Raw genomic sequence first — 25,940 nt, forward strand, 5'->3', positions numbered from 1 at the left:
ATGTATATGCAACTGGGTATGCATACATATGCATCTGCCTGTTGCGTGTGATGTTCAAGAAACTCCAAAAGCATACATATATATATATATATATATATATATATATACATGCGTAAATGTGACTGCAGATAGTGAGAGACAAGCATATGCAAAGATGCATATGTCTCTGTGAACGCGGGTATGTGTATTTGTGATCAGAGATGCACGTATGTGTTGTTTTGATTCTTGTTTCTCTCGGAGATGCATTGTATGGCTTTCTTTAGCAAGGTTGGGGGCCCGCGATGAGAGAGAAGAGGCGACGCGAGACGAGCAAGCGTTTCTCTCTGGCAAAGGCGAACAAACGTGCACTTCCATAGAGACACAAATCTTTCCATCATGCATGCACAAGGTCGCAGACGCCCACACTCTGTCGGCGCCGCATGCAGGTGCATTTCTCAGAATTTAGGAACCGTTGTCAGTTCCTTCTTCGAGAGAAAAGCAAACGAAGCTATCTGTTAGTCGCTTTGGCAAAGAATCGCGTCTAACTGCTGACCACAGCCCATTCGAGAAAAGGAACATGCCTCTTGGCTGGAGAGAGCTGACGGCCGAAAAAAGTACCCTCCACCCTCCTTTTTTTTTATTTCATTCTGTGACCCCTCGCATCACCTCTCTTCAGAGAGCTCCTTCGCTCCCTCAGTGGTTCTCCCATTTTTTTCTCTCTGGTCTCTCTGTGTTGGACTCTGCTGCTGTGACAAAAGCGCTTTCACGAACGTAGCTCGAGGCAATCCAGCTTTCCTCTGAAGCTACTTGGATCGTCCTCTCTTTCTCCTTGTTTGCAATGACAGTCGCGACCCCGGACTAGAGTCTTCACCGTCCGTCACATACGGCCGCGCTTTCTCTTTCGCCGGCACCTCGAAAATCCAGAGTCACTCGCTTTCTATGCATGCACCTCAAAAACGACCAAGATGCCTTCTAAACGGTTTGTCGCTAACTTCGAGTTCACGCTTCCTTTTTCTCCTCACTAGAAATATGTACATATGTATAGTCTCAACAAATAATTACATATATATATATATATTTATAACACGGGCGGAGAGCGCAACCGTCGACTTCTGGTCGAGACCCTTGAGAAGCAAGGCGCCTCCGCGTCAGCAGGCGCAGATTCTACCTGGACCTGTTTTATGTGCTTTGACTTTTCGCTCCCTTCTTCGAGAGAAGGGGGGAGGCAGAGAGTCTCCTTCATGAATTCTCTCGTGGTTTCAAATGGAGTCGAGCAGCGCACCGAGGGGAACCTTGCAAATGCTGTTTTTCGCAAACGAGCCTACCAACAGAAAGTGTGAGTCCGCGGACAGCTTCACATGGCCTGCGGGGAACTTTCCCCAGCTGACCAACGTCCCCTCCGACACCGCCGGACACTGAGGAGGCACTACACACAAAGAGAACAAGACAGCCAGCTCAACGGTGCGGGTAAAGAAAAGACGTGAGGAGAAGAGCAGGGAGGCGCAGAGCAGGACTCAGGGACGCACAGCGCGGACCTTCAAAACGTAATTTTTTTCTCAAACCAGGGGCTGGTAATTACGCCGTCAAGACGTCAACCAACCGAATGCGATTTGTTTCTTCTAGTAAAGATACTTGAATCCAGGTTCATCACCTTAGTTAACTCCTTGGTTTGTTGGTTGGATAGCATCCAGCTATCCTTCTCACCTATGTACGTACTAGGATGCAGACTGAAAGGCAAACTCGTAAGTGTGTGTGGCCTCTCCTAAGCGCATGCACTCACGCGAAATCCACCGGCGAACTTTGCCTTGCGTGTCGAGGTGAAACAGATGACCGCCGCCGCCGATCTTCGTAAGAAGTGCATCCAACGCACTGCTCAAGGGTCCGAAGTCTGTCAGCTGAAAAAACGAAACAGCCTTCGACACAGAGTAAGAGTCACAAAGTTAAATCACAGGGAGTTGTTGTCATGCGTCTGCCTCGAAAAAGAGAGACGAAGCACGCGTCTCCAGGAAAGCAAGGCATTGACGTCTCCCGTCAAATGTTCACTGGGGAAATTGGAGTTCTGTAGACTGTTCCCCAAATTCCTCAATGGACAGCGTCCCCATCACACTGACTACAGAGCGACGAAACCCCCGCCGGTGCTCGCGACCTCTGCTTGTCGTCGCTTTTCTCATTTCTTTCTTCCTACCGGATAAAGAATCCTTCCGACCGTCTTGAGGTGCGTGAACAACAGTGCGTTGGCTACGCGTCGATGTACAGCCTTGAAGATCGACAGGACGACAGAGGGGCTGCTCCCTTTCGGGGGAGGGAACTTTTTGACGAACGCAGAACCGACCAGAAATCCCAGTCCGTCCGGAAGCTCTGTGATGTTGTCGGGGACAAACGGCAACTCTCGGACCCAGTCTTCAACTTGTCCTGAAGGAAAAGTGATCCCGCCAAGAACATATCCAGTCTAGCGTTTAAACCTCGTGTGCAGCTTGATCTTCTGCGGCTTTATGAACTTCGGTGTTCCTCTCTGTATAGAAAGTCCTAGGATCCATCATCTCTGACACAAGCTGGCTGCGGAGAGAACAGGAAAATCCATCAAGCGCTTCTCCGCGCAGCCGGAGGATCGCGAGCAGTTCTTTCGCGCCAATGCGAACATGCAGAGGCAAAACGCACTTCGTGCGTGTTCTACGCAGACTCAATATCAATGCAGATCCCCAAAGAGAAATGTTCTACAGAGAAAGAGAGAGAGAGCAGCAAATCGAAGAGCGTCGGCTGCTACGGGTACGCTAGGGGTACGAGCAGTTTTATACATCGAGAGTTCCGCGTCTGAAAGCATGCAACACGAAGGCTTCTGAGACGGGCGGAGAACGCAGGATGTTTCTTCTGTGACAGAGCAGGCCCATGCAAGCCGGGGCCAGGACAGAACGACGGCATGGAGTGACTGAAGAGGACAACGGAGAGTTGCAGAGAAACTTTCTTTATTAATGGAACACACTGCAAAACCATAGATGCGACTGCCAGGCGCACGCGTCTCTCGGGATGTCGCTACAGCTCCTGAAGGTGCCGCCATTGCGGCGGGGGGTCTTCTAGGATCGTTCCCTTCCCCGTTGTTCACTTCCTACCTTTCCTGGGTCCCGTAATCTGAATTTTCTTGATGCTGCGCGTCTTCGTTTCGACCATCAGAATCGCATCTCGGTCGGGCGTGAATGCGAGGCCGTTGGGGAAGTCCAGTTTGTCCAGCACGACTCTCGCTTGCTTGGTTCTGAGGAAAGAAAGTCGAGAAAAAAGGCAAACGCGACGCGGCTCTCCGCAGCCGTGTGCACGGGCGCATGCGCTTCCTGGCGAGCAACACCAAGTCGAAAAGAACTCATGAATCAAGAAACGGGAGAAATCCGCTGTAAGTACACGGGCCGCGTTCACGGACATGTCCCGGCAGCTCTGAAGGTAATGCCGCCCGAACGCATGCAGGAAAAAATCGGGGACGGGCGTGGAGGTAGAGAGTGAACGCGGCGCAGATGCGTTGACAAGAGTTAACAGAAGTAAGCTTCCCGTCTAGGCTCACAGTGAACTCGCTGCCGAGAGGGAAAGACCCTGGCAGAAAGACAACAGAAAGACAAATGGAGGACCCAGAGACAAATGGGGAAGATGGAATTCGGCCGGAAGAAGCGAGTACATGAAATGCGGCTCCACAGAGGACGATGGCCATTTACATGCGGGAACACTCGAGTGCATCTCAGGCAAGTATAAGGCTATTGACGATCTTTCTTCGTGAAAAAGGAGACGCACGGTGAGATGCAAGAGACAAGGAAGCACGACATAATGAAAAGAAAGAGGAGAACTCGAAGGGGTCGAGGCTCTTCATATGTTCTTTCTTTCGTGACGAACGGTTGAGCACCTGTCTCGAGAGAGCAAGCCAGAAGCACTGAGAAAAGCTCCTCGAAGAAAAGTCCGACTGTGTGCAGTCCTAGGATGTTTCGTCGAAATCGTGCTCACTTCATATTAAACTCCACGAGGCGGCCTGTCGCATCAGGCTCGAGAATGATGCGACCCTTCTGGAACAGAGAGTGGGAAAGGCAAAGTGAGATTGAAGAAAGAAAAAAACCTGTTTCGTGCGTTCAAAAGCAGCACACCTTTCAGCTACGCCTGAATCCTGCTCGTGCGTGACGCGAGATGCAACTGAATAAACTGAGCCAGATAACCTTGAAAAGCACGACACAGCTTGGTGCCCACCAACTGAAGCGCCCTGACTGCCACACGTCACTGCCCACGAATTGCCTTGTCCGCGAAAACGAAGAAGCCATGCGTGATACACGCGCTTCTGTCCACTCCGTGTAGCCCACGGCCCCATGCCCCGTGCAACCATATATATATATATATATATATATATGCGTAAACTTGAAAACTGACAGAGGTGAAGTTGGTAAGGCTCTGAACCTTCCCCGTCCTATGTGTGCGCATTCCCTTTCGAATTAGCATGAGAGCGGAGCCGCGCATGCACGTGAACCTGTAGGTGGACTTGGGAATTGCGTTTTCTGCCTTGTAAACAGAACACCGTTTTCTGTTGGCTTGCTGCATTGCATTCAAAAGGCCACGCACCGTGCCGAAGTTATTAGTCTGCGAAGAATCGGTGAAGTACACATGGTTTCCATGTTTCAGCAGAGCGTTCGAAAAGTAGGGACGCTGTCCTCCTGCCTCACTGAGGAGGACCTCGAAGGGGGAAGGCTCTTGCAGCCGTTTCGGCTGGTGTTCGGCGGGGACGTTGACCTTCAGCAAACCCCGAAAAACGTCGCAGACAAGAAGAGTCTTGGTAGTCCCTGTTGCCGCCTCTGGATCCAGAAACTGGAGCCCTAGGGGCCGAGAGCACGAGTCTGGCGTAAGATTATTCCCCTCTGTCTGCTTCTTCTTCGCCTCCGCGAGGGCGCAAGCACCGCCACAGTTCGACCCTGCGATGCAGGGCCAGGGTACAGGAAAAAAAAGAAAACAGACCTGTGGTTGAAGTGCAGAGAGTCACGCGCATCTAAAAAGGGAAACAAAGGGCCAGCACGGTGCTGTTCGAAAGGATGTGAAACCGAAATGTGTTGTAGCCCCTATCGAGTCTCGGTGCCAGCACAGAAGATGCGTATCAACACGTGAGTCTTTCGCATGTGAATGCGACTTTCGGAGTGCAGTAGAGAAGGACGTGACAAAGCGAAGCCTCAGAGAATTCGGCCGCGGAGTGTTGAGGCGGGAGGAATGGAAAATGACAAGTTGTGGCGGCATTTTGGAGGCATGTGTCGACGAGATGCGCGAGAACCGCAGGAGAAGAAGGACGATTCGGCTTTTTTCATCCCAAAAAAGAATTCGAAAAAGCCACTCAGCGTTGTGGAGCAGCCATGTTATTGAAAGAGCAGCCTCTTGCGGCACTCACCTAAGCATGCGATGTCGACGTAGTCATCGTCACTCAGCAGCTTCACGATCCTCCCTGGAAGCAAGGAGCCACCAGAGAGAGCGAGGCTACAGCTCGAAGAGAAAGGGCCGAATTCAAACGCCGCTTGTGTGAGACAGACACCTAGTCAGGTGGTTTCTCATTGCTCGAAAGGAGACAAGGGTTCATGGCCATTGTTACTCCGGATAAAGGGAATGTATTTTTGAAAAAACCCTCGACAGGCCCACAACAAAGTAGGCCCAGAAGGCGCGTTCATGTCACCAGTTCACATATTTTGTGTCTTCTTTCTACAATTGCAAGAAAGGGGAATTTGCATTTCGATTCTGGATCGCCCCTTTGTCTGCTTGTGAGGAAAAGGAGCAAGAAACGGACGGCTTGCTCATGATGCACTATAAAGCAAGTGTTGTATCAAAGGGGAACTTCACGGAGAAAAATCCTGTTCCTCGCTGACGTCAACCTCGTGTGTTTGTGCGTCCGCAAACACTGCATTTCAAAAGATGACATGGAGCAAGCAAAACAGCCGGCTCCGTGATGTTCAGCAAATGCCTACCATCGATCAATCCTGTGTAGACGCCGCCGGCAGGGTCCTGAAGAAATGCTTCAGCGCCCTGCAAAAAACGATACTCCACACATCAGGCAAGCGCCAGCGGCTACAGCAGAACCTGAGTAGAGACAAAGATGCGGAGGGTTTCAAAAATCAAACAGCAATGGAATTTTGTAGTTGGGTGTCGCCAGTGGGACAGCACGCCTTTCAAGTGCCTCAACCCAGACAGCAACTGTGAATGCCACGCTGCGCCCAGTAGCACCTCCATGCGAACTGGCGATCCAAATCATCCGATAGCCAGACGTCTTGCAGACACTGACAAAGGCATGTGCTTCGGCGATAAGGGAACGGCTTTAATAAATATAAGGCAGTGCCGCAGCACTGCTCATCTGCCGTCCTAGCAAGCACGAGGTTCCGCAAGTCCCTTTGCTTCAGTCGCCATGAAGGCGTTTTGTCGTCGTGAGCAGCGAACGGTTCAGTTCTTACAGCGGTGAAAATGCGGATAAGAACGCAGGCCTAAAGGCTGGATCATGGCGAGCTTTACCTTCACAGCGCCTCCGTATTCAAGCACTTTCACTTCGTCAACCGTCAGGGTCTTGCGGAGAGCCAACCACTCCCTCGCCGCTTCCGAGTCGTCAACCTGCTGGAAAAGGAAATTCACAAATTGCTTTCGTCCGGTACTGGCATAGAACAAAGTGTCCAGCAGGACTGCGGCACCAACAGGGAACAGGACCGCCACGAACTTCATCGTGATACCTGTTATTTCCGATCACGTACGACGCTCCAGAGACAATTTATGTCTCTCTTTTCTTACGTGTGTGACAGGCAGACGCCGACTGTGAGTGACGGTCCGTCTCTTCGCGGGTCAAGTATTACACGACAAAGTTCGCATAGAAAGACACGCTTTGCAGTGTGTAGCTACCTCGCCTGCGTCACGAGGAACGTCCGGTGATTCAGGGAGACCGGAATGCTTCAGAACTCGTGAGCCAGCATTTAGCGACTCGCTACTCAACCCTGGAAAGAGACAATAACGATAACGGACGAAGTTTCCTTCAAAACAAGGAAGATGTAAAAACTGCAAGCAGCAGGAGCCTACTTTTGGTCAGTTCAAAGGTACAAGGCCTGAAGTCTGCATGTGGCAAAAGTGTCCGTTAGCGGTAACTTTTCTCACACAGCGCTACGAGATGGAGACGAGACAGGGGCGCTCAAGTGACTCCTCGCTTGATGATTAATCTCGGTTAGCATCTTCTGTCCAGTCGTCTTTAATCTTTCGATTGGTGCAGGCTGGTTTCAACGGGGTTTCGAAGGCACTGAAATGGCTCTGATCAACGGCCCACTATGCTGGCCTTCCGGGAATGTCAGGAGGCCTGCGCACACAGTTGTGCTCACACGCTGCGAAAAAAACAATGTGGATTAAAGGATTAAAGGACCGGTATTGCCGGCATGGAGAAGGGAGGGTGTAGCGGACGGCGACTGTCATCAACTGCAACGCAAGACACAGAACGCCCGAGCCGATTATCACTCGACTTCTGTCTCTGGAGCGCAGAGGGGACTGTATATAGCTCCACGCATCGAGGACCCTGACTAACTTTCTGTAAGGTATACCGCAAGATGTCGCAGTCTTCCACCCGCCATGGGCAGCAGAATGGAGGTCAGTTCTCAACCGAACCCGGTCAAAACAAAGCGAAACATCATCCGTGCACTGAGAACCTGTCATCAAGCTGTTTACACATCACCACACGAACGAAGCGACTGGAAAACAGAACAGCGAACTCTTCTAAGACCTTGCCAGCGGAGTTGAACGCCAAGAACAAGTCTACGTTTTACTATGTTCGTCGTATCGAGGCGGGTCTTAACCTCCCTCCTAGGGAACTGCGATGCTACACAGCGTCTGCATCTTCGGGTGTTTTTATCTGCAGAGACAGGCGCAACAGCATGAGCCGGCCAACAGCTTCGTCCATACTCTCATCCCAGCAAGGAGACTCCTTCACTGCTTGGAAACTAGCAACTCTTGCCTGACAAACCTTCAAATTTACGAAATATTCTTCCAGCAAACGCGCAGTTTACAGACCTGGTCCAAGCGTTTTAGTGCGCTGCGTTTGAAACTCTCTAGCTGCTTCCTGTGCAACTCGGCTAAAAGTTATAACTTTAGATTACTCTACCGTATTTTGAACCAGTCTCTAACCCACCTAACTCTCCCCGTTTCGAGGTAAACATCGCAACGAGTTCCGCAGACCGTTGTTCCAACTCCTGAACGGAAGGTTACTGGTACCTGTAGAGGCGCATGTGCTAAGACACCGTACGGTGAGTTTTGCGGCTTCTTCTCGAAAAAAATCTAGAAGCTCTCTCTTTCGAGAGCGAATCTGCTCGAGATGCAAAGCCAGCTCGTCTTTTGACAGTTTGTGGCGGTCTCTTAGTGTTTGGAGGGCGGCAAGTGCTTGCTTCCTCAAGTGGCGCCTTCGCTGTTTCACAAAATCAAGAGTTTCATCGTAGCAGTTATCGATTGTCTTCATAAGTCGTGCCTCCTTTTGTTTCTGAGCTTCAAGAAACCTGCATAGTTCTGAACTGCTGATTGATTTTGCATTGCGTCAACAACTACTGTTACCGATCTTGGACTAGCTGAAGGAAAGCTTGGATCTCATTTGTGCCGCATTTCTCAATGAATTGGTCGAGGTTCGGTAGGGGCTCCATGTCTGAAAATTTGCAGCTTGAAATCGTGTCAACTGTGATACAGCCCTCAGTGGAAATACTAAATATGCAAAAGCAACCAGCGCCAAATGTTTGCATTCCCAGCTGTATATACATTCCAGGACTGTGGCAAATATAGGTACTAGGAGCGATGTTGCACTGCACGAACTCGTTGCCAGGCGAACAGATTGACTGCACTCATTCCTTGTATCTCTCATCCCTTCAGTTTATACCCGGTGAAAGGCTGTTGAACACTAGTCGAAGAGCTTCAACTGCTCGTGTGCTGATGCGCGTCTGAATCCCATATCCGGACCCCTAAGCACACGGCCTCTTCGATTTTTGTTTATTTCCATTGGGAGCCTTGCAAAAGCCTACCACTACCCAGCTTATGATTTAGCCCCGTTCGAGGATGACACCACTAAAACTGTGGGGTGACCGGGGCCTCACCAAACACTTGTTACTCCTAAGAAGTCTCACTCTACGTATGTGGATTGGGAACAGGCGGCAGTCGCTTAGAACTCACAGCTAACCTGTCTTCACGAGCTCACACTGACAAGGGCCATTCACCGTTGCTGTGCACCGTGTGGTAACCGAAGAAGACTCGTACCGAAGAAGACACGTACAATCACTGCACATCAATCTTTTTCTTCGTTGGTTGGTTTTCGTCTTTCAGGCCAATCGTTACTTCCAAAACTCCTTGCTCCATCGAGGCTTTGATACTCTCCTCTTCCGCGTTTCCAGGCAGCTGAAACTTCCTGTAGAAAAATCCAAATGATCGTTCTTTGATTATATTATTGCAATCCTGACCTAACTTGCTTTCCTCCAGCTTAGGTCGCTCGCCTGAGAGAGAAAAAGTCGACAGAGCTGCTGAGAGTGGTCACAAATTGTTGCTTCGCGATCTCGTTCAATTAGTGACCCATCCCTAGTAACCCAGCAAATTTCTCTGACAAACATAATAATTCCATTCACACGTGATTCAGTTACAGCTGCACAAACCCCTGCAACAACGACCGTATTCCTCTACGGAGAGAGAGGACAGCATACGACTCTCACTACATCTGTGTAAAGGGAATGCTCCGTACCGGATATTGCAAGAGCACCTTTGTCCAACTCGATCTCGACGTCTTTCTTCTCGAAACCGGGAAGGTCGAACAGAAGAACTAATCGATTTCGATTGGCGTCGTAGTAGGCGTCAAGGCGAGGTCGGAAAGAGATCTTGTTGCAAATTTCCGCTGAACCTGGGCCCACTTCGAAAATTGTGCTGGGTGCGGCAACCCCGGGCATTCCAGCGACGACAGGATACCAGTAGCCACCCTGTCCCGCCACAAGCAGGACAAAGCCGCATGAACGGTTACGCTTGCATCGAACTTCAGCCACATGAAGAGCTATCCCTGGTTTAACATACTAAGGCAGGCATTACTTACTGTTGTGCTGTAGACTACGCTACTCCCTTCAGCGAGGTGTGTTGGTGGCGCACGTGAATCCAAGTACCGCTTCACGTCTTCCCAGGTAGCCTGAACATGTACGAAACAGGTTTCGGCCGCATCTGACTGAAACAGCCATTGGTTGATTCGCATTCCTTCTCAGTCACTCTGCTGCTAACGAACTGCCTGACAGACCTGTCCTGATGCAATCAGGTGTTTGGTTCGAGGATCTTCCAATATCATCTTGCCGTGATCTTCCAAGTAGCGTTTTAAATCGTCGAAGGCGAAGTCTGTCGCTGATGTTGTGGGTCCGGTGGTGGTTCCGCACGAACTGGCCGCAAAAGAGCTGGTAGTCGTTGTTACTGGGACGCTACGGATGGTGTAAGTAGTCGTTTTTGTTGTTGTTGTTGTTCCGCCAGGAATCGTAGTAACGCGCTGAGCGACACGCGCGTCCCCCGGCCCGCTTGAGTCTGCCATGGCTGATGTAAAAAGAAAATAGGGGACAGTCTACAACTACAAAACATGTGGAAAAGCCGGAAGCAGTAGACACAATTACGCGTTTCAACCGTCAGGTACCGAACGGAATGTGAAACTTCAGGCTGTGGCTCACTGGTGTGTGAGTCGGTGCAGTCGTCGCTGATGTCACGATGGAATCAGGCCGCCGTTCATCGAGCTCACCTTTAGCCGCGTCGCCCGCGATACGTCACGCGCCTACAAGCGGCGGGTTCACCTCAGCATGGCATAGACCATATTCTTATAAAACCAATAACAGGACCAAGAGGACTCATGTTGAAGGCCTTTTTGGGATCTGTTAAGTCGGGGTACACGTCTTCTTCGATGGGACTGTGAGGTGGGGGGTGACGAAGTATACCGAGGCGGCCGCAGAATCGTATGTCGAGTGCAGTACGTAGGACGGCTTCCATCTGACTAGCCTCAGCCGGTTTGACGTGCAGACATCGACTGCATGCAAGCGTTCGCTGTCGAGTCGCCACCTCTTCGTACTTTCGCGGCAGCTGCTCTTAACTATGGCTTCCGTCCTGCACCATTCAAAGAAACCTAGTTTATGTATTTGCTCAAAGAGTGAAGTTGCAAGGAAGGGGACCAACGTCTGCATGGTGGTAGCTTCGTAGGGGCCTTGACTTGAGCCAGTGTGGTTCCGGACACCGTGCCGCACAAAAATCGTTGCGATGACGTGTGTGATACCAAGTTCCTCAATTCTAGGAGTTTTGTGTCATTCAGTAGAAAAGCGATATCGAGGAAAGACAACAAAGCATCCTACGTGTGTCTGCCGGTCTGGGCGCTCTGGTGTACAGGCGGGACACCTGTGCTGGTCTTCATGTGGCAGTGCAGACCCCTCCTGGTTACCTTTTCGAACCGAGAAGCGCATTTTTTTCAGTAAAGAATGGTAACAGCAAGCCTGGTAACCGCAGTGCTTTCGCTATTCGAGGCGGCGGACGTTTAATGTGACCGAAAGCAATATAAGCGTGAGGAGTGTCCCTTGTCTGACGGTTTTGGTGGTGATTTTTTGTGGCGGAGCCTTGTCCGCTAGGGAGACGAATGTCGGAAGGCACCAAGAAGACAGTGACTACCAGTTTTTAGCGGCAGTGTCATTTCAGCAGCAGGAATCCTCCGCCAGTCGCCATGATTCGCGTTGTCAGGTGAACAGGAATGTCGATGATGGCGACCGGTCCGTCGCAGGTCATTCGATTCATTGTGAACAGGACGGGCAATCTGCCTACCATCAAAGGTGAGAAGAGAAAACGAGCCTATTCTTTTGTGAGAATTCTGAATTCAGCCAGACGGCAATCTACACGCGGCCACGGAAAGACAGCAGCTAGAACCGGAGGAAGCGGATATATCACCTTGGCGCATGATGTTCCTATCACTGACCCAGTGCTTCCAAAGGGGATTTGGTGGTGTCCCTAATTCTTTTCGGTCCATTTCCGCCGTTGCAATTTCTCAGATGCGCAGATTGACCCTACGTGGACGGTCGATCGCATCATTCAAGAGTGTTTCGCCTCCGAGCTTGCAGCAGGTACAGGCAATTTCATGATCACGAAACGTTACCGCAGCTTCGTCCCTTTTGTTGCTATGTATCCGCGATCTAGCTTCCGTCTTAGGACAAACCAGGGCCACTTTCGCATAGATGGTGGTAGAAAAACGGCGCATCTTCAGTGTAAGCTAGTCGCGTTTTCCACGTTTCCTGTCAGTGGTTTCATTCCTGTCCGCGGGCTCGTTTGCGTTTGCGTACACGCGTATGGCAAATTCTCAGACCACCTCTGTTTATCTGGTCACGTATTACTCTGTGTTAGCGTATGCTCCTCCACGTAGTCGAAAGTGAGGGTCCTTCTCGTGAGTACTACGTGGTCGCTAATAGTAGTGCGTGTATCCTAATGCAACATCCAATCAATCTTTTACATAAAGTGCCTTGTCGTTTTTTCCTTCTCAGGAGAGCATGTTAGGCTCATTTATATGGGCCACGTTCTTCAGGGAAGTGCAACGCTGAGTTTCAACCTTGCAGGAAACTTTCCGAGTGCAGGCTCAAGCCGGAGCAACGACGCTGCCGCAGCAACTCCGTCAAGCGGGCTTTGCACAGTCCATGCGCACATCCGAAGCGATTCCCGATGTCCTGCAGCAAGTTTTAACCACGGTGCGTTCCCCCAAAAATGTGTCTTCCGTTCAGACTCGTTGTCTGAACGGGAGATGCACGTAGGAAGGTCTGCGAACAATATAAACGGTCGCGGTTTCGCAGTTCCAGTCATGAGTAGCTGTTGGTCACGCGGTTTTTACGTAAGAGGCATGCATCTGTACAGAGGATATTGTCAGTGTCCGAAGTGGTCTGAACTGGAGGCCGAATGCGACGCAAATGGATCGTGGCACCAGCGGAAGGACTTAGTCTCTCAAACAAATCCAGCGCTGCGATCACCATGTAATTTCCTTTGCTTTGAAGAGGTGTCCCAGCGTATCCAGTCCATCTTAAGTCTCCTCGAAAGAATAAAACAGACTTTCAACTCTGGTGTGCATCGGCTGCTTGTCATACAGGTGATGGCGGGGTTGCGCACGGCGACGACTGGTCAACGGTAGTTCTGCGGGTGGCATGTTTCATCGTTCTTGGGGTGTGCTGGTATCACAGGACAATCTGCCCTAGAGACTATACCCTTGTGTCGACAGCGATTTTGTGCGTTTTCACAGCCGTTTATGTTCTTTCTGTGCAGTCTGTGTTTGATACGCCGCTGCGTGCTTTGCTGCGCATGCTTCGGTTCCCACGTTTACGCCCCTGAGCTATCGGTCACGAGAACGGGTTCCTCAGATGTAAGCGTGGCTGATTAGAAATGCAGAGTTACAAGTGTTTTATCTTCTCCGCACATATATAGCATATATATGCATAAAAATGGCAGTCTTGCCTCAACCGTTATTCCTTTCATCAAACTCGTCCCCTCACTTCGGTGTCATTCATGTTTTTGCGTACTGGGAGCGGTTCATAGGTGGCCAGTGATTCACATTCCCCGCTAAACGCCGTTTTTTCATCTCTTAACAAGAATATCAACTTCATTAAGAATCCGTGGAGGCATGCTCGGTGGAGAACTAAGAGGAGAGCTGTTTCGCTTGTACATGTGGTTAGAGGTGGTCTTCTTCCATCATAAGAACTCTTACGCGCGGCTGAAATAAGGGTCCAACCGTATGTCTGGAGGTGTTTCTCGGCTCGCGAGCTGGCAGAGCAATGTAGTTGGTGGTAACGGACTTTCATCTGTCATCTTGAGCTTTAGATCAAGATGCAAGTGATTGTGCTCACACAAGTGTAGTTCGTGCTGGTTTTTTGTCGGCAAAAATGTCTGTATTTCGCTCACGAGTTAATCTTGTGCGTTGATTGGCGTAACAATTTTCAACCCGCCCGTGAAAAGTGCCGTATACCAGAGGAAGGAATGTGCTCCATCGTCCCCTGTTGTGTCTTTTGAGAAGGGAACGGTAGGTAACAGAATAGTACAGGAGCTTAAAATGAATGGACGAATGTATTGGGACCAGACGTTACGGGACCTTGACTGTTGTTCAAGTGGTCCAAGTTTGAAGCTTTAGCAGCACCCTATCACGCAGTCCACCTCGTCGTTGAAATGAGAGGTGGATTATGCTACCATCTAGTACGAGCTATCCCGTCAACAGTCATGCTTTTCTCCTGTTGAAACGGAATCGAATGTGACAGGAGAGATGTATATTACGTAGAGTCTGGCACGATACACTTGAATGATGTCACAGCCGATAGATGTTTATCGAATCACTTCCATGCTAATTCCATCAACTGCAAGTACTTGTGTAAAGGGGCCGGGAAATATTGTGGCAGTAGTATGCACGAATAACTGCCCGCCTTCATACTAGCGAGGCCTCCTGGTTGTGATCCCTATTGTAACTAACTTTGGTTTTGTAAATCCTGACCTTCTGAATCATCGATCACCCCCGGAGTCCTCCAACGGAAAGTCCTCCTAACGACACCGAAATTCCCGAAGGCTAGCAGTGAAAAGCATCTTTGCTACTTTTGCCTTTTAGTAGTGCAGTAAATTATGAAGCTCGACCTTCGACATTAAAACGAGTGACGGGCAGTATTAGTGGTGTAAAAACATACCACACTGTTGTTGATTTCCCGTAGAAAGGAGGAGAGGCCAAAGAGTTTCGGTGTTCCTGAAGTGTTCAAGTGGTGTGATCTACAGATACAACAGAGGAGTCGGTCTCACCTTAAAAACCACAGCATCCTTGGAGAGACATGCTTCTGGAGGTTTTCAAGCAAAGTGAAGTTGCACTTCTTTGATGGCAGCAAACAATTCAGGTCTACAAACCGTGTGCTGGTGGAGACCGTTTGGAAAGCTGCCGTCTATGCAGCTCGAAAAGCAGTCCTACCGTGGAGGGTTCCATACAGATGGGTTGGTGAGGCCTGCTGTTGTTGCGACTTCACATCATACCGATGCTTCGATATGTGTGGTGGGGGTCATCTTTTGCTTGAGTTTTATTACTTTGTACATCTTTTGTGCGCTGCATTCGAAGCAGCGCAACAAGGCAGTCGAGGGTTTCGCATGCAGGGGCCACGGTGCTTGGTTTTATAACCTAAGCAGTTCTTTGGCCTCAGAACGGGCGAGGAAAACCTCGCTTTTCCCCAAGTGTGTGGCGCGCAAATAAGACAAACGGTGTTTTTGACTGTAGATTCCAAAGTTATCGGGCCCATCAGAGGGGAGAGTGCTGCCGGGTGGACCCGCCCGCTTCGTCGAGAAATGTTTTATTCCAAGGGAGAGCGGTGATTTTCTGCCTTTCGTCAAACACTTTACGTCCTAGCATTCGCCCGCTCCTAATCCGCACACTCCTATTTCGACTGTGACAAACTGGTGCGGCATTCATCTGATTGACGTGTGAAAAACCTGTCGGTCAAGGAGGATTTGCGGTGTGCTCCTGGCGACTCTTCCACGCAACAGCTCAGCTCGTCCACTGCTCCGGGTCTGAGCCTATTTCTTCCACATCGCGTATTCTCGTCAGTATCATGTTGTTATTGTTTCGTCCTGATGGGGAACGTCTGCAACTTTTGCCGAAATGGACGTCGAGCTGAACAGGGGAAGGAGCTGCAGACATCAGAACCAGGAGCGGGAGCCGCGTACCCATCGTGTGGCTCCGATGCATCTCCTGCCCGTCGACCGAGTAGACGTCGCAGCAAGGGAAGCATCAAAGGAGTCGGAAAAGGGCTCAGTTTTCGGCCATCTGGAACAGGTACGCTCCACCACGACCAACTACGTGGGGTGTCGATCGAAACCGAGGAAGGAGTGAATTCCGTTTGTGCCGTTTTTTGAGGTAGTTGCCTTTTCCGATGAAAAACTCTACCGACTGAGCCAGCTGCTGCATCAACTTGTCTTGCTTGGTGCAGCATTTAGAACAGGAAATCAGGGTTGCGTTGAGTCTTTTCTGGTCTGGCTTCTTTTTCGTAGACGGGTCTCAGCCCCCGACTGTCAAGCGTATGAACCGGCAACAATTCAGCGTCCACCGTTTAGAGCTCAGTGTGTTCTGTGTCGGATGGCGAAGCACGAACACGTACCAAACCCCCCTTTTGATGACTTGATAACCTAGACGATGTCGACGAGCTGTAACGTTTCCGTTAGTGACCAGGCTGCGCTCTAGTCAGCTCATTGAACGCAAAGTGCGGGACGCAGTGGCGTGGCCTTTATGAGAAAAGCAAGTGGGAGATGCTGCAAAGCCGCGCCGTGTAGGACTCTTCTTTTCGTTCGCGTTTCTCCTCTGTACAGCCTCCGGCTTCTCCAATGGCACGCCCGGAGGTGGAAAAGAATCGGATGGATCCAAGAGAACTAGTAGTCCTTCCTTGCGATCCAGCAGAACTCTGGCGCCTGAGGAAGAAGATCAGCTACGGTCCTTCTATGAGCGCAACCTAGTTGAACAAGAGAGGTACGAATCACAAGAGGGAACTGAATCAAGAAAAAGCACTGATACCTGTAGCAGTGTGCGTGGCTGTCGATTGATGTTGTGTGGCTCCATCTGCCAAACGCGTGGTACTTTGTAGCATGTGACTCGAGGGTCATGCAGAAAGACGTGTATGGTGTCCTCTCATAGGTTGGGTAAAAACTGTCTGTTGTTGAGTCGAGGCTGAACTCTGCTTTCGCCAGGAACGGAATTTAGTCTCATCAAGAAGGGTGCGAAAGTAGCACACCGGCAGACAGCATGTCTATAGGAACTCTTCGTTCCGAACCGCCGCCGATGTTGTTGAACTGTCACTGCGTTTCTTCACCAGTGCATAAACGGCTGCATGAGCAACAGTTCCGTTTGCTATCAGAGAAAAACATTTGATACTTGAATCCGCAAGTCGTTGTCCTCGTGAGGAGTAAGGCGCTGGCTTCTCTTGGTTGCAGTGATGGTTAAAATTTCGACCAGGAGAAGTGGTTTCGTGTTCGGCCTCGGTTCCATTTTTGCTTCATACGTCGGAGGTGTTGTTCAAAACTTCTCGTATTGGCGCCGCACACACCCTGCGGCCAGCCCGTGTTTGCTGACTGGGTTCTCCGCTTCTCTTCCGCACCCGAAAAACATCGCTTGCAGTTGGACCTTTTGCGTGTGTGTCCAGACACGTGTCATACATTTTGAACGAGGAGGCGAAGTTGCGGCGCGGAAAGCCGTACTCTCGTGTGCCGACGCTGCAGGCCGGAGAGGGACCGGAGACACTTGTCCCTGTGGATCCAGAAGAAGTGAATGAGGCCATGGCGCGGTTCGACGTCTTCAGTCCCGATGAAAGACAGTCACGAGTTGATGAGATCCTCGAAAAATATGTAGAAGCTCAGGTGTAAGTGTCCCCGCCACTACTCTAGGATCCTGAAAGCGCGCGGCGACTAGTTTTAAACCCTAGACCCTAAGATTCGTAGTGCGAACTAAGGCTTGCGTCCAAAATCGTGTTTGACCCTCTCCCTTTCAGCGACGTTTCCAGCAGGTTGCTTTTCAGAGCTGCCGATTTTCGTCTTGAGGGATCAGCGCACTTCAGAGGCAGGTGGTCTGGCGAAAAACATGTTCCAACGTCAACCGGTTCGTTGTCGGTGACAGCGTTTCCGACGATTCCATTCCCGCGGAAGTCCGGTGTCGTTAGAGTGGCCATATCAAAGGCGGCTCGTAGAATGCGAGATTCTCAACGTTACACACGTGATGAACGTGTTTTGTGTTTTTAAGTGTTTACTGTGTCTTTCTCTGCCCCTTTTGGTTGTATTTTTCTCAGCGAAGGGTGCGAGATGCAGTCGGCACGAAGTTCCGGCGGCCTCGCCAGTCCCGGATCGTCGATGCATGGGTGACCCCTCTTTTATTTGCAACACGCTGTCGTCGTCGCACACATGACGCCACAAAGAGGGAAATGCTGCGAAACAAGTATTTCAGTTCACCAGTCCACTGAGCCACTTAGGTGTGTGTAGCCCTCTCAGAGATGCTACACTGCGAAGGTGGGAGTCTGCTAGCGTGCTCAAAAAAAGAGCTGCTGAGATGTCATGTTTACTGTTGGTAGCGGATTTGGGCTTGTCTTGACGTGACGCCACTTGCTGCTGCAGCCAGTGATGAGTCTTTCGCTTGCAGTTCTGCGTTCCCATCAGTCTGAAAACACTTTTGTTTGCCAGGGAGTTGATTTCATTCGATGGCTGTGTGTGCCACCCGGCGCAATCTGACGGAGGAGTCCAGGTCTGTCGCTGGCGTCTTCAGAATTAGGCAGTTAAACGTGCAGAAGACCCGGACGTCTGTTGTATATTGATTCAGTCTCAAGGTATCTTACACCGAGGGTGTTTGTCGCTTTGCTTGAGGTTTTCGTGTTTTCCGAAGTGGTGCAGTTGGTTTGTGAAGAGCGTCCGCCAGTGTTATTGTTCGTCCGCGCCGGAGACTAGAGATTGACGATGTTTGCATCGTGGTATTGGTATTTCGTCGTTTTAACTCCGCACGCGTTGTGAAGGCTTATGGCTGCTAGACAGGCAGGCTCATCGCCGAAGCCCGAGGCTTCGCAGCGATCTTCGGTTTCCCCCGATTCTCGCAAGTGGTATGGTCGGTAGCTCCAAAGGTGCGCCGTTTCACGACTTGCATCCTGGGAGACCTTGTCCGTTTTCACATGTGTCAAGGCCTTCTACAGAAAGGTTATTTGTCTCAGCCGGAAAAATTTTCCACAGCTGATTTGGAGAAGAGTGGGATCATCCTTGCGACACCAAATGCGCGAAGGCGGCGGTGAGCTTAACTCAAAGTCGTCGTTTGCAAGAGAGTACGATAGAGGTTTGTACTGGTCAAACCTCGTGTTACAGTACATAGTGCAAATCGTGCCCCGCCCCCTTCTGATGGAAGGCAGTAGAGAACTACAAACTTTTTGGCAACAGCTTGGACCGTGCAGATTCCAAGATTGCTGCAGCGGCCGTCAAACTTCCGAGCGTCCGGAAGTCTTCCTTTTCAGGAAATGTGTATTTCTGTGGTTGACGTGGCTTTGTGTGGACGTACAGTGTCTGTCAATCTGGAGAATGGCCGGATTTTTCAGTGGGAAGACAATGCGATTTTTCAAGAAGCTAGTAGGCGTGGGTCTTGCTGGGAGGGAGAAAGGTTTCCTTGCCGATGTTTCGGTTCACATTTCCATCCAGGTTTTCTCTGTGTAGCGTCACATGTCATTCGTGAAAGAACTGTCTCGCAGAGAGCGACCCAGATCTCCCAATGAGATCCTGGGAGTCTTTCCGCATCTTGTGGAAGGAACCGTGTTATTGAACCAACGGAAATCGTGTAATTTTCACGTGGTATTCAGAGGTATTTTGTACGCAGAGTCCGTACGATTTGCTGGAAATGTCCCAGTGAACATTCAGGAATGCCTTTACAGTTCGGCGCGTCTAATACATATGTGATTCTCCGCGGTGCCTTGAAGGGTGTGTATCTGTGTTTGTGTGCTTCATCACTCACAAAGTATTTCATGGCATATTCGAGTTGAGTACGAGGACGCTTTGACAAGCCAAAACTAATCCCAGAAAAGGACACTTCTTCACCTAGGATACTAAGAAACGCTTGAAGAAACGTACAGTTTCTGAATCGCTGTCGTGCCCTTAGAAGCTGGGTCACCACGCGAATGCTTTCCGACGCACACGGAAGTTTCTGACTGTTGCAGGATATCGCCTTCTCACAATGGGTAATTAAGTTCTGCAGAGGAGAAATCGTAGTTTGGATGAAGTCAAGCAAATGGTTATGATTGGTTTACGACATTGGAGTGTTAGCACTTAACACTCGGAACAGTCACGAGAACTGGTGACTCTTGAAATGACGCGTCATATGCATCTGATTCTTATAGCGTATTGTTCTGAGATGGCGCTGTAGTGCCTCTCATACAACCGACAGTCGAAACGTTCCGCGTTAAATGGCTCAGGCCTCCCTGTATGCGGATACCCGAGCTGCTGAGAAAACACTACATTCATCTTTTGCAAGTTTCCCGTGGTCCTAGACGAACCCGTCGAAACCCGTTCCACTGCGTTTTTGCCAGGCAATCGACTAGCGCAGAACCTCACGGGGCATTTCTCTCACATTGTTTTACTTTTCAGAGCTTCAATAGCTTTCGCCACTTTCAAGCCTTGACCTCTGGAGAAATCTGGGTCGATGAAAGTAGCTTGGCTTTCGATGCCCCCCAAGTTCTTCCCGCGCGCAATCTTCACGTATCCGTCGACACCCCAGTTGGGACCCCACGTGTTCCGAACAATCCAATACTTCTGCGGTTTTCCGTTCTCACCATCTGTCTCTCCCCATCCCACAATTGTGACTGCGTGGTTCGTGTATTCCCACCCGGTGAGAATTCCGGTGTGGTGGGGCAAATCGTTGTCACACACGCGCGCGTGATTCGAGTTCGCATCATAGACCCCGGATCTGTAGGAAAAGAGAGAAGGCGGTGCATCGAACGCAACTGGCACTGGACCGTTATTGTAAATCTCCAACATGATCTGTTTTTCACCAGAGCAGTGATTGCACTCGTAGCACCCGCCAATGTAGCCGTAGTCCTTCGCATACCTAAACACACACGGCAACAGCACAAGTCGCAGAACGCTAAGGCAACTTTCCAAAAGTCCTGGAGAGAGAATTGTCCCCAGCCAAGATTGCTGCCACTACGCATTATTAAGGAAGTTGTTGAGCTTTGAAAAATCGGCGTTTCTGCGTGTGCATATGTATGCCAAGCTTCGACTCACAAGTGGGTGTGCCACAGTATAGCAAGAGTTACCTTTCACATGATTACCGGACACATAACCACGGTAAGTCTTGAAAGTTGAAATTACTCCCCACAACCACCGGGCTACATCTAGAAACGTGTCAGCAACAAAACAGCAGTCACTATTGTGCGCCGCTCAAAACGAAAAACACGCAGTAAAAATGCGGTCACGGTGGTGGCCTGCTTACCATCTTGCGTGCTCAGAACACGCTCCTGCATTCGCGTCAGCCTGCAACATCGATTGGCTCTCTGAGGCCGAAGCCGTCTTTTGAAATGGGCAGCCTTGTGTGTGGTCAGCTTGGTACTCCATACATCTGGCTTGCGGAACACCTGCAAACGAGAACGGTAGATAGCTGCGTCGTGATTCAGGAAGAGCACCTCTCCATCCCAAAGTCCAATACAGACTGTCTGTTTCTTTGTTAGCTGTCGACTACGAAAGGATCTTCCTGCAAGCAAGCCATTGATCCATCCGGCAGCCACCACTTTTCCGTCGGCGAATCTTTCAACTACATGCGAAAGAAGAGGTTCAACCGTGTTCTTACCAATGTCTCGCGCGTGTTTCCCCACGAGGTACGGGAAGCCTCCGTCGCAGCCTTGATTGTAGAAGGAGCAAGACAGGATTGACTGTGCAGACAACTCGCCGAGTTGGCTCGTACTGCCAAGGTCCAAAAAGGACAACGCTCCGTCCGCCTCGTCCTGGACGGCGCTGAAAAGTCGGATTTCCTGCCCAAGCATGCGAGAAGCTGCAATCTCGAAACGCTTCTGCAGCGCGTAGGTTGCTGCCACGGCATAGCAGCTCCCGCAGCTGCCTTGGTTGGTGACAGTCTCATCAAATGCCTGATTCGAGAACGGATCCGACCACGAAAAGTCTTTGGGGAGTAGCAGGGGCTCCTGAGTGTTCGTTGCACCCGCGCCGGACAGTGCTGCTTTTGCCACAGCTTGCGTGCCTTGAGCGTCGAGTCCGTTCGTGGCTGTGCTCTCGTGAACGTGGGGATTGATTGCGGCCAAAAAGTTTGTGTGTCCAACTTCCAGAGCGCTCACAGGAGACAGCACCTCCAGAGTCTGTTCGGACTCATCCAACTTTCGCGTGTCTAGGGACCTTTCGCCTAAAAAACGCGCAGCCAGAGCAAACCTGCTTCCTTGCGCTAGTCCGGTACTCACGAAAGGTGGAGAGCTTGTTTCGATTCCCCAGTCTCAGTACAGGGCTGGTGTGATCGGATGCAGGAGCGCATACAGTGGGAACAACCCCTTCCTAAAATGGAGCAAGTAGTTGTCGGGGGAGAGACCACCACGGTTCCGTATTCTTCCTGGTCATTGTTCTGACAAGGCGTTCTACAAGAAATGGCTGTACTAAAAGGACTTTCCAGATCCTCTTCTTGCATTGATACGGTTGTAGCAACCCTGCAAGTATTGATATTGCGCTACCGGTTGACTGGCATTGAGTTATGTAGGAGTGATGGTTCCATCAAACTAACAAACGCTTTATTAGTGGACCAAAAGTTCTGTAACTCACCTTTCTTGCACGGGCATGCATACACCTGTGTGGAGGCGGCGTCTCCGTCTGCAGTTGAAATGTCAGTGCTAGACTGCATGAACGAAAGCCCATCGGCACTGTCACCTAACGGGGAGCACAGACACAACGTCACACAGCAGCGAGAGGCAGTGTATCAGCAGAAAGTCGTACACCGCAAGTTCTACAGCCTGCGTCCGGATTGCTCTCTTTTTTAAGGAATACGAATTCAAGAAAAGTGTTGACAGGAGCTGCCCCACCGAAAGCCACCGAGTTCTTGAGACTCGGCCCAGTGAAGGGTGAACGCCTTCAGCGCAGTAACACAGACAGAATATGTCTCAACAAACACTCAGCTAGTCATTGACACACGTTTAGTCATGTGAATTGAAGTACACAATAATGTGAAAGAGGATCCCAAACTGCCTCCATTATCTTTGTAAAAAACCTGCTGATTTCATGCCAATAGAACGCCTGGGACAGGTGTCTGACTGCTGTACTTCGCTTTCATCTGCGAGCAGCTTCCCCCGCCAGAGTCAGTGCGTCATACCTGCAGGTCGCATTTTTTTGAAGCCAAAATCCTTCACAAAGCGAGAAAGATCTCGACGGTTCATGTTCGCAAAAACGGAGTTGACACCCGCGCGCCAGCTTGAGGCAGGAGACGCGTTGTGTGTATCCACGAACGACTGAGAGATGTACGAAGTTGAGTCTTTCAGGTCGGTGCCAATCAAGGCACCAGAAGCAGGTTCAACTCTCGTGGTTTCCTTGATCGCGACGAACGCGGCGGGAGTTGAACTTGCAGCCTTGGGTTTCTCCGCATAGAAACATCCTGACAAACGAGAGCCATCTTCTGCCTGCTGGATGTACCAACCTGAAGAGAATAAAATGGGAAAGAATTCACTTGGGATACAGCGCTTGGTGTTGCCACAAATGTCCGAGCACAAGCCATGACTGAATGAGCGTCTTAGATATTCACGAAAAAACTCGACATAGTGAAGACATCCACAGCCTGAGTACTCATATAAAACAATCCTGTCTGGCTTTCTGCTGTTACTCCATTGACAGCGAAACGAAGTCAATTTTCGCCACTAAGTAATATGTGACACGACATGAGGTGCAAAGCTTCGTTTGCGACGGAACCTAAACGTGTAGGTCACATCCTCGCTACCACGACATGCCGACAGAACTGATTCTGTCGACCTCATGTGGGTTCCAATCCCTGGCTGAATCGAAAATGTAAAACTGACACAGAAGTTCATCGCTTTCCCGAGAGCTCAAAACGTGTGAAAAGCTAACGTCGCCTTGACTTACCAATCTGCGTTCGCGTCGGGTCGGTTGCGTAGCAGTCTGTGATTCCTTGAGAGTTCTCCAAGTCCCCGTCGACGATCGAGCAGTTATTCTGCGGGTTGTATTTCATGAACCCCATGAGCCTCATGCGGCCACCAACGTCCACCTCAAAACCTAGCGGAGACACCCCACGGAAAACAAAAACATGCGAGATTCAACCTTTAAGGAAATGCGTCAGGGTAGAGTGTGACCCGACTTCGAGAGCTCCGTGCCGATTTTTGTCGGTGTGGATACAGCATGGCAGCACACCCTGGGACTGTCCTACACCACTGCTGCTGTGAGTCGAGAGAAAAATGTCACTGTATCCCACTGCGATTGTCCGAATTCCACGAGAAAACGGCTGCCGTATCCATGTATTATTGTTCGCTCTCCCTCAATCCTTCTTTTCTGTCGTGTGACAGCAGGAAACGAAAAAAGGGAACATTGAGTTTGCCCTACCTTCGTCGTATACCGTTGTCCAGCTGCCAACAAGCTTCCGCTTATCCTGGCCATCGAAAACACCCAACGTTTTCCAGGTGCGCCTGTGGGGATTCTCGAGTGCGGCGGCAGTGCGAGTAGTTGCGAACGAGACTGGAATGTCAGTCAGTGACACCCGTAGTTCCTTCTTGATTCCTGGACAGACACATGAACAAAGATGGCGTACAAGCCAGACGCACTACTTTCACAGTGCAGTGGTCTTCAGAAAAAATAGTTTATTGCAGAAATCCTGGTCATTCGCTGACAACATCTGTTTCTGGGGCCTTCTTGGACCTTGGTGCAATGACGAACAGCCGATCTGACCGGTTCCAGACCAAAAACCTACGTGCAAGAAATATATCACATAGCCCCTGTTTTGGCGTGATCTTTTACCCCACACCGTGTGTACAAGCAGTGAAACGAGCTGGCAACAGAGTTCGATTCAATCAGCATTCAGCAAGAACTGATATCCCGCGTGAAAACAATAAAAGACGATATCGGGAAAAGGTTCCGCTAGACTCGAAGCAATGGTGAAATAGATGCAAAACACGGTTGTACTGAGTTTTCGTAGGTCGGTTGTGACACGGATAGTCTACAGTAGTGTCTGAAAGGCAAAAGAAACGTACCCCCTTGAGTGCTCAAGAATGACTTGTAGTCCTTGAGTTCTTCGCGGAGATTCGAAGTGTTTGTATTTGGGCTTGGGGAGCCGCAGTTGCTAACATCTCCGGGTACAGCTGGAGACAAGTAGAACGTCCTGGAGCCAGAGTACACAAAATTGGAGGAACAGTTTCCTGGAGATGGACGAGTAAAGTCGAACGCATACATGAACAGCGTAGAATACGCCAAGGATCGACATCCTGCATTATTCGCTAGCACAAAACGGACCCTTGCTCTCCAAACAACGTTGGAGCTGCGTCCAGCCGTGTTCGAATAATCAATGTTTCTTGGCGATGTTTCCTTTTGAGTTCTGCCAGCTCTCTTCGAGAGGCAGACGCCTGAATATGTTCCCCCTTCACAGAAAACTGGTTACGAGTTCACAGTCAGACGAACTCCTCTCCCTTTTCGATGTCGCCAACCAGCTGGTTCGTATGCTGCCACGGACTGCGTGGGTTTCTCAGCTGGTCACGGCACGAAACGTGAGCCTTACCAGTCTCCCTTGATGTCATGTACCGTGGCGTGAATGGGAAGATCCGCTTTTACGCCAATCGAACCCAGAAAAACAAGGAACCCCGCGACGAGCGGTAGTGCAGCGCACCGCCTGCGCAGCGACCCCATACCCTCCATTGCAGACTCGCGCCAGAAGAAATACTAGAGATAACGGAACGGTAACAAATCAAGGGAAATCAAAAATCCATGTACTGCTAATAGAAACGGGAAGCTACAAGGTACGAAACATGCGGTCCGTGCACCATGTTTCTAGTGGCCCATCACCAACGTATCCCAAAACGCCCGCTCAGGAGGAAGACTACATATATGAAGAATGTGTAGTGAAGTGAGAGAGAAGAAACCAGGCGACCTCCCTCCCTAGTGTTCAGTGACGTTCAGAACACATTTCTGCTGCCAAGTCCACGGCGTTTTTCCCCCGCAATCACTTCCCTGGCCGCCAGTCAGCTCGGGACCAAGCCGAGGGCACGTGAGAGAATCGACGCGGTTCGTCTCAAGCGACGCGACTCTGCTATACCCAAAATGGAGATACAGCACATTCGCTTAGCTCGCTGTCGCGGGAATAAGTGAAGGAAACAGATGAATGTCAAACAAATGGACTGAGAAGGCGCCGCTCATCGGAGCTAGCCCGTAGCGCACCCCCTCAGGGTCCAGGTGGTCGAAACGCTACCTCACCTGCTGCGTATCGCTGAATGGAACAATCGACA

The 25,940-nt window shown here is 50.4% G+C and overlaps 6 protein-coding genes across 6 annotated transcripts; 2 read left to right on the forward strand and 4 right to left on the reverse strand.

Moving 5' to 3' along the window:
- Positions 1-1,238: 1,238 nt before the first annotated feature.
- Positions 1,239-7,037, reverse strand: TGME49_289580 (strictosidine synthase subfamily protein; the record flags this gene model as incomplete). Its single annotated transcript, XM_002368342.1, has 9 exons — positions 6,478-7,037; positions 5,940-5,997; positions 5,372-5,425; positions 4,561-4,907; positions 3,958-4,016; positions 3,087-3,226; positions 2,165-2,391; positions 1,760-1,874; positions 1,239-1,405 (listed from the first exon to the last, which is right to left on the reverse strand). The coding sequence occupies exons 1-9, from the start codon at positions 6,679-6,681 to the stop codon at positions 1,239-1,241; spliced, it is 1,371 nt and encodes a 456-aa protein (XP_002368383.1). The 5' UTR covers positions 6,682-7,037.
- A 776-nt stretch (positions 7,038-7,813) lies between these two features.
- TGME49_289590 (hypothetical protein) lies at positions 7,814-8,660 on the reverse strand (the record flags this gene model as incomplete). The annotated part of the gene is made up of 5 exons (XM_002368343.1): positions 8,539-8,660; positions 8,237-8,483; positions 8,123-8,183; positions 8,005-8,066; positions 7,814-7,948 (listed from the first exon to the last, which is right to left on the reverse strand). The coding sequence occupies exons 1-5, from the start codon at positions 8,622-8,624 to the stop codon at positions 7,814-7,816; spliced, it is 591 nt and encodes a 196-aa protein (XP_002368384.1). The 5' UTR covers positions 8,625-8,660.
- Positions 8,661-8,831: 171 nt separating this feature from the next.
- On the reverse strand, positions 8,832-10,892 carry HSP29 (heat shock protein HSP29). Its single transcript, XM_018782086.1, has 5 exons — positions 10,724-10,892; positions 10,241-10,524; positions 10,046-10,135; positions 9,704-9,935; positions 8,832-9,461 (listed from the first exon to the last, which is right to left on the reverse strand). Exons 2-5 carry the CDS (start codon positions 10,520-10,522, stop codon positions 9,247-9,249), a joined length of 819 nt encoding a protein of 272 aa, XP_018636410.1. The 5' UTR covers positions 10,523-10,524; positions 10,724-10,892; the 3' UTR covers positions 8,832-9,246.
- A 197-nt stretch (positions 10,893-11,089) lies between these two features.
- On the forward strand, positions 11,090-14,848 carry TGME49_289610 (hypothetical protein). Its single transcript, XM_002368345.2, has 4 exons — positions 11,090-11,792; positions 12,009-12,080; positions 12,495-12,695; positions 13,088-14,848. The coding sequence occupies exons 1-4, from the start codon at positions 11,714-11,716 to the stop codon at positions 13,324-13,326; spliced, it is 591 nt and encodes a 196-aa protein (XP_002368386.1). The 5' UTR covers positions 11,090-11,713; the 3' UTR covers positions 13,327-14,848.
- A 130-nt stretch (positions 14,849-14,978) lies between these two features.
- On the forward strand, positions 14,979-19,541 carry TGME49_289615 (hypothetical protein). Its single transcript, XM_018782087.1, has 4 exons — positions 14,979-15,787; positions 16,318-16,474; positions 17,145-17,360; positions 17,784-19,541. Exons 1-4 carry the CDS (start codon positions 15,586-15,588, stop codon positions 17,854-17,856), a joined length of 648 nt encoding a protein of 215 aa, XP_018636411.1. The 5' UTR covers positions 14,979-15,585; the 3' UTR covers positions 17,857-19,541.
- Positions 19,542-19,621: 80 nt separating this feature from the next.
- CPC1 (cathepsin CPC1) lies at positions 19,622-25,927 on the reverse strand. The gene is made up of 9 exons (XM_002368346.2): positions 25,217-25,927; positions 24,696-24,823; positions 24,052-24,225; positions 23,578-23,727; positions 22,817-23,137; positions 22,273-22,377; positions 21,302-21,865; positions 20,948-21,089; positions 19,622-20,563 (listed from the first exon to the last, which is right to left on the reverse strand). Exons 1-9 carry the CDS (start codon positions 25,351-25,353, stop codon positions 20,083-20,085), a joined length of 2,202 nt encoding a protein of 733 aa, XP_002368387.1. The 5' UTR covers positions 25,354-25,927; the 3' UTR covers positions 19,622-20,082.
- Between the last annotated feature and the right edge of the window lie 13 nt (positions 25,928-25,940).

The sequence above is a fragment of the Toxoplasma gondii genome, chromosome IX (genome assembly GCF_000006565.2).
Source record: "Toxoplasma gondii ME49 chromosome IX, whole genome shotgun sequence".
Classification (NCBI taxonomy): Eukaryota; Apicomplexa; class Conoidasida; order Eucoccidiorida; family Sarcocystidae; genus Toxoplasma; species Toxoplasma gondii.

Bases quoted from the DNA above. Each gene is read 5' to 3' on its own strand.
- TGME49_289610 (XM_002368345.2), top strand. From the start codon at position 11,714: ATGTCGATGATGGCGACCGGTCCGTCGCAGGTCATTCGATTCATTGTG. The intron at 11,793-12,008 runs GTGAGAAGAGAA...GCAATTTCTCAG, and splicing joins CAATCTGCCTACCATCAAAG to ATGCGCAGATTGACCCTACG. The intron at 12,696-13,087 runs GTGCGTTCCCCC...CTTGTCATACAG, and splicing joins TGCAGCAAGTTTTAACCACG to GTGATGGCGGGGTTGCGCAC.
- TGME49_289615 (XM_018782087.1), top strand. From the start codon at position 15,586: ATGGGGAACGTCTGCAACTTTTGCCGAAATGGACGTCGAGCTGAACAG. The intron at 15,788-16,317 runs GTACGCTCCACC...TCCTCTGTACAG, and splicing joins TTTTCGGCCATCTGGAACAG to CCTCCGGCTTCTCCAATGGC. The intron at 16,475-17,144 runs GTACGAATCACA...GTGTGTGTCCAG, and splicing joins AACCTAGTTGAACAAGAGAG to ACACGTGTCATACATTTTGA.
- HSP29 (XM_018782086.1), bottom strand. From the start codon at position 10,522: ATGGCAGACTCAAGCGGGCCGGGGGACGCGCGTGTCGCTCAGCGCGTT. The intron at 10,136-10,240 runs GTCTGTCAGGCA...GTACATGTTCAG, and splicing joins ACCTGATTGCATCAGGACAG to GCTACCTGGGAAGACGTGAA. The intron at 9,936-10,045 runs GTAAGTAATGCC...GTGGCGGGACAG, and splicing joins GCGTAGTCTACAGCACAACA to GGTGGCTACTGGTATCCTGT.
- CPC1 (XM_002368346.2), bottom strand. From the start codon at position 25,353: ATGGAGGGTATGGGGTCGCTGCGCAGGCGGTGCGCTGCACTACCGCTC. The intron at 24,824-25,216 runs GTAAGGCTCACG...CTCTGGCTCCAG, and splicing joins CATGACATCAAGGGAGACTG to GACGTTCTACTTGTCTCCAG. The intron at 20,564-20,947 runs GTAAGCAGGCCA...GTGTGTGTTTAG, and splicing joins TGTTCTGAGCACGCAAGATG to GTATGCGAAGGACTACGGCT.